The 6,449-nt window shown below is 47.4% G+C and overlaps 1 protein-coding gene across 1 annotated transcript in view; it reads left to right on the top strand.

Moving 5' to 3' along the window:
* Positions 1-3,645, top strand: part of Hspb8 (heat shock protein family B (small) member 8) — a 15,279-nt gene extending 11,634 nt beyond the window's left edge. Inside the window, exon 3 of the mRNA XM_028765478.1 lies at positions 2,641-3,645. Coding sequence (XP_028621311.1) covers positions 2,641-2,800 — 160 coding nt within the window. The 3' untranslated portion in view covers positions 2,801-3,645. The remainder of the gene's footprint in view (positions 1-2,640) is intronic.
* The last annotated feature ends 2,804 nt before the right edge of the window (positions 3,646-6,449 follow it).

The following is a 6,449-nucleotide window of genomic DNA, read 5'->3' as shown; positions in this document are numbered from 1 at the left end:
TGGTGATGATGGTGATGATGGTGATGATGGTGATGATGGTGATGATGATGACGAAATCATTGTAATAATAGTAGTGGTAATTATAATAATAATAAATAGTAATAATAATAACAGGCTGGGAAATTCCTGAGAAACAATACCTAAAGTTGACCCCCAACTTCTACATGCTTGCGTTCATGTTTGTGATCATAATCATATCCACATGAACACACGCACATACAACAACTTGATAAAACTGTCTCTAAAAGGAAAGGAGTGCTGTGGGATTGAACCACGGGTCTCTCTCAGCCTTCCTGCTGGACCAAGGGATCTCAGGTGACAGCTTTCACTGTCCTTGTGCTCTCAGACTCATAAACTTCCACTTCTCGCATCCACCGGCTTAGGGCTTTACCCCCGCTCTGCGGTCAGCTCCCTTTTCATAACGTTAAATTCTCACCACCGACGAGATCCCCAAAGAACGCACCTGTGAGGGAAATAAACTCAAAGACTCTACCCCAGGCCAGTTCTAACTAGATAAGGCCAGTTGCTCTGAGGCCGGAGTTTTAAGTCAGCTATACGAAAGGGAAAGCAGTTAGTGAAGGGCCCTCGAGGCTCTTGGGTATTTAGCGCTCAGTGGGGGACCATCATTCAGATGCAAATGAAGCCTAAAGGGAAACTTTTCCCTACCTCGGGAATCCAGCTTACTAGTGGGAGACCCAAAACGGGTGTATTCCTGTCTCTAGGCTTCCGTTTCTCCCTGTACAAGAGCATCCTTCTGGACCATCACAAAGGTCTTTTGGGCTCTGATATCAGTGTAACTTGCCTTTAAATATTTACAGCTGTTGAGGATGCCAGCATGCAGGGCCGGTGACGGCAAGGCTTCCTCACAGCACTCAGTCGACTCCAGGATACTATTCTGACATTCTTTTCCCTACAAGGAAGTAGGCTTGGAAGAGATCAGATCATCAGTTCCCTTCTGCTGGTTGGGGAAGCTTCAGAATGTAAACTCAGCTCTGCTTGCCTGTGGGACCCAAGCTATACTTGTACCAGGTGACGGACGGACGGCACACAAAGGGTTAAACAGAATCGAATCGGCCCCCCCCCCATGGTGGGAGGGGCGGTAGGAGGAGGTCCACAGCCAGGCTTTGTCTTCTTGCTTCCAAAGCTTGGCTTGGCGGTTATCCAAGTCCTCCAGAAGCACCTTTGTTGATCTTCATAGTTCCGGTCCTGCAAGGTGGCTTTGGGTGGATGTGGCTCAGAGGGCTCTGGGCTTCTGATGTTAGGAAATGACTCCCACCCCTCAACCCCCCCAGGGTGAGTCACTCTCACAACCAGGGGAGGACAGACCGCTCCCTGGCTGTACAAAGTAGGGACAGTAATAGAATCTTCTTGGCGGGATTCTTAGTCACTGAATCTGAGGCAACACCCGAAATGTTGAAAGGGCCCAGCCGGTCATGAGCTTTTTGTATTCTTACTAATATCAGCATTCCAGGGAGACCATTAACACGCCCTCGCGGTTTCGAGTTCGTTGAAGAAGAAATCTCCAAAAAAACAAAGAAAAAGAACTTTCAATTCTTAGGGATGGGTAGGGTGACACACACCTACGGTTACAGTCCTCAGGGGGTCCAGGAGTTAAGGGCTGGGCTCTGAGACGCTGTCTCCTCCCACCTCCCAAGTCCTTCTGAGAAGTAGATTAAGGTTTGAGAACACAGGTCCCATCTTTGATGCTCTCTGTCTTGAGTTTGTCTGACATTCCCTCGCCCCCGCCCCCCCACCCCTCCCCATCCGTCTCATGATCTGTGAAACAGAAGCTTAGGGTCACATGATTCATTGGACGAGACTCTTCAAAGATGGCAACATAAGTTCAGATCTGGACACCTTCATAAAAGCCAGGTGTGACCGCACAAGTCTGTAACAGAGGTGGAAAGACAGGGGTATCCCTGCAGTTCAGTGGCTAGTTAGCCTCGCCAAATTGACTAACTTCAGGTTTAGTGAGAGACACAGCTTCAAACAATAAGATGCAAACGCTAGGGGAAGATTTCTGATATCGGGTTCTGATGGGGGGATGCTTGGGTGTGCACACATGCACACATGCACACACACACACATACAGACACAGACATACATACATACACACACATACACACGCATATACATACACACAGACACACATGCACACATATATACACACATATACACATACACAGACATACACACAGACACACACATGCACACATACTCACATATACACATACATATACATACACATATACACACAGACACAGACACACATGCACACACACATACAGACACATGCATACACACATAGACACATGCATGCACACACATACACACACATACACACATACATATAAACACATATACACATGCATACACACATACACACGTGCACACACATATACATACACACATATACACATACATACACATAGACACACACACATGCACACACACACAGACACACACATGCACACACACATGCACAGACACACAGACACATACGTGCACACACACATACACACGCGTACTTACACCATACACACGCTTGCATGCAGAAGAACATTTTCTTTCCAGTGAATACAGCAGTTTCAGCTATATTAAAACCAATCGGTGGTAAGATGTTGTGTTTTGCTCTCCCAGGCTTCCCGCAGAAGTGGATCCAGCGACCGTCTTTGCCTCGCTTTCTCCAGAGGGTCTGCTCATCATCGAGGCTCCCCAGGTCCCTCCTTACTCACCCTTTGGAGAGAGCAGCTTCAACAACGAGCATCCTCAAGACAACCAGGAAGTCACTTGTTCCTAAGACATCAGCCTTGATCCTTCTTTGCTCCCGCTCTCAGCCCCAGGGACTCTCTGATTTGAGGGTACACGACTTTAGCAGCACTCAGATTTAAGGCAACTCAGATGTTGGGGGTTGGGAGGGAGAACTGACTGTCCCTGGATAATATAGTAATAGATTTCTCCACAGGGTGACACAATGGGCCAGCCTTGCTTGGTTGTGTTAGTTAGGTCAAAGAATTGGGAGGTGTTTCTTCATCTTCTCTGGGTGAAGATGCCCGCACGGTCTATAGTTGCAAAACAAGCAAATGGGGACTGAAGATTTCATGTTACATTTTTTTCCTTGCAGCTAATGCAAGAGTTGCTTTTCTCTGGGGACCTTCCCCATCACCCAGATCCCTGCTCTGGGCTCTCCTTGTTTGTGGCTTGGTTGATGGGACTCATTGGCTTACCTCAGTGTGTTTCTAAACTCTTTGTCTAGAAGAGATTATAGGTAGGCCTTATATCCTTATATGGGATTTACCCGTTACCACACAACACAGTGCCTTTTTTTTTTTTTTTGCAGCATGACCCCGTGGCTCTTGAACCATCACTATCAAGGATTCTGGGGAGCCCCTCAGTTAATTCTCTGGCTAAGGTCCCCCTTGATTGTGTCCCCTGTGTCCAAGTCAGATTTTTACAGAGCGCTGTCTTCGGGCAGCTCCACCAGGAACCAAGCAAAGGCCAGACAGCCTGGCACGCAGGCTAGTGGCATTGTGTATGGGGCGGGGGGGGACGTGTGTGTCTTTGTTGTGTGAATTGTGCTGTTGTTTAGGGGAAAGATAACAGTAAATAATAGTGACAATAATAAAGGACCTGATGTTCTTCTTAGCCCTGTGTGTTTCATCTAGCGAGCAACTCAATGTTCTACACGCTATCAGGATGTTACAACCTCAAGTAACGATTCCTGGATGAATAGTGGGCTAGGCGGTATAAATGCTTTCAGCCAACTCCACGAGAAGTTTAGATGCGTGTCTTGTGCCCACAGAGCTGTTTCTGCAGCTCCGGTTCCCATATTTGGTCTGTGCCCTTTGTGGTGACTCCACATCGTCATAGTCTGTCCTCGTGGTTGAAATACGGTTGCAAGAATCTCATCCTCCCGTGACAATGTAGGGAGGAGAAGTCCGGGTGAAGGGCAAAAGGTGAAAGGTTTCTTTGCATGGTCTCTCATTTTCCAAACATCCAGTAAATGTCTTCTTTGATGTCCCTGGACTAGAACAGGTCACACATCTATCCAGAGTCCAATTCCTGGCAGCCCGAGAGAATGGGATGATGTCATGGCTACTTTTCTGGTTGCTGTGAAAAACTATTTTGTCAAAAGCAAGTGAAGGAAGGAAAGCTTTGCTTTGGCTCACAGCGGAAGGGTGTGAGCCAAGTATCTCCTCCTCCCCCAATTAAGCTTTGGTTAGTGCTGTGTTGCAGCAACAGATATCAAGTTGGTACAGTGACCCTGAATCCTTACTAGTTGTTAGACGCTCCAGCTAACTGATTTTACATATTTGATCATGCCAGGATCCTATGAACTAGGGCCAGGTCTTCGCTCCCCCTCTACAGATGGGGAAACTGAGGCCTAGAAAGATGAAGTGCACCACTCAAATCACACAATAAGCGATACCCCCAGGCAGCCTGGGATGTTTATTCAGCCCCTCTCCACTCTCCCAGCAAAGTAAAAGCTGAGTTGTAGTTATCAAGTCCATCTCAAATGCTGGGAAAGGAGAGGTGAGATATCAAATCAGGCTTTAACCAGACAAGAGTCAGGCAAGTCAGGGTTGAGGAATCAGGCACAATTCTAAGACCTGAACAAACAGCAGGGGTATGTGGGGTGTGCATGAGGTGCCTGAAGCACGAGAAAACACACGAGCCAAGGAAAAAGACACGCTGTTCCTGTTCCGAAAGTCCGTGTGTATAGGACCAGCTCCAGAGTTCTTCACAAGATTCACAAGCCTGCCAGGTGCCTCTGTCATGCTCTCTCTCTCCCTCTCTCTCTCTCTCTCTCTCTCTCTCTCTCTCTCTCTCTCTCTCTCGCACACACACACACACACACACACACTTTTCTCCCTCATATCCCAAATCTCCATTCTCCCACCCCACCTAGCTTCCCTCCATTCTTCAGCACAGACTGACCCTGAAAGCCATCACGGGGATGACTCTCCTACCCTGTTCTCCAGTTAATTCTTTAGGATCTCAGCCGAGCCTCTCCTATGCCACCCAGAGCCTCTGTCACTTACCCCAATCCTAACACAGTACAATCTCTTCTCCCAGGCTGGGTGCTCACATGACAAAACAAATAATGATGACATCAATCAAAACCCAATGATCCTGGCCAGCCCACTTTCAAAGAAAAGAGTAGGAAGTAGTGCCAATTAGAGGGGAATTTCTGCTCATTTGATATTTGCTCAGCAAATATTCTCTAAACATCCAATGTGCCCAAACCATAATTAGACAGGTATTAATAATACTTAATAATTGTTTCAACGGTCTTTTTTTAAGACACAGGGAAAAGCAGAGCAGAGGTGTTATTTCCAGGTACAACAATTTAGTTCTGGTTTTACCTGCTAAACGATGAACTGTCAACAGGCTGGAATGGAAGGTTGATCCTCGTGAGGCCAAGTGCATGGAAGGCCACATTGATCTTCCAGGAGGACTGGAGGGAGCACCATAGTAAGTGAAGATGGTGAATAGCTGGATGTTAATATAAGGTGACCAGTGAAGAATGCTAAGCACAGGCACACCTGGGCACAGGGCACATCTGGAAACTAAATATATAGTACTCAATATTGCATGTAAAATTCTTTGCATTGTGATATAAAACTCAGATGTTGGTCCCACCTGTGGGGATGACTTATGCATGCCCAGGTGCTTCACATGAGTAAGCCTTGGGCAGGGTTGGGACAAGGTTTGAGGGCAACCCAGAGCAAAGGAAACAGGAGAATTCCTTTCAAGGAAGAGACTGGGAATCTGAAGGGGCCATGAGAAAGGACTTCCTGAGACAGAAGACCATTCCATGGAGGACACTTGACAGAAAGTCTACACCACTCACGTTCAAATATTTCAGGAAAGTTGGGATTTCCTAGATTTCTGAACTGCCATCCCACCCACTAGTCTGAGGTCTCATGATGGGCAGACAGACAGACCCATGTCTCGGTATCTCTCCACTGAATCTAACTCTTTAATATACTGCCTGCTGTGTAGAAGTGGCTCACGCTTGCTAAACACACAGACCAACAGACTGAACAAATAAAATCCAAACTCCATTCTACCGCCTTCAAAGTCCTGTGTGCCCTGGCCCTTGTCACCACCCGCTTCCTCTCCCATGTCTCCTCTGATGTCACTTCCTCTCTCCATCCCCTCTGATGTCACTTCCTCTCACATGTCCATGCCATCTGATGTCACTTCCTCTCTCCCGCTCCTCTGATATCACTTCCTCTCCTGTGTCCACGCCTTCTGATGTCACTTCCTCTCCTGTGTCCACACCCTCTGATGTTACTTCCTGTCTCCCCTCACACACTGAGTTCGTTCTCATCCCCAGGACCTTGACACTTGCCATTCGGTTGGCTGTGAACACTCTGCCCCCAGCTCTTTGCCTCCCTCCTTCTTCCCTGTAAACTCCTCAGTTCTCCCCTAGTAACTAGTGG

Source organism: Grammomys surdaster, unplaced genomic scaffold (assembly GCF_004785775.1).
Source record: "Grammomys surdaster isolate TR1022 unplaced genomic scaffold, NIH_TR_1.0 164, whole genome shotgun sequence".
Taxonomy (NCBI): Eukaryota; Metazoa; Chordata; class Mammalia; order Rodentia; family Muridae; genus Grammomys; species Grammomys surdaster.
The sequence above is the reverse complement of the archived record's forward strand: the minus strand, read 5'-3'. Positions and strand labels throughout refer to the sequence as shown.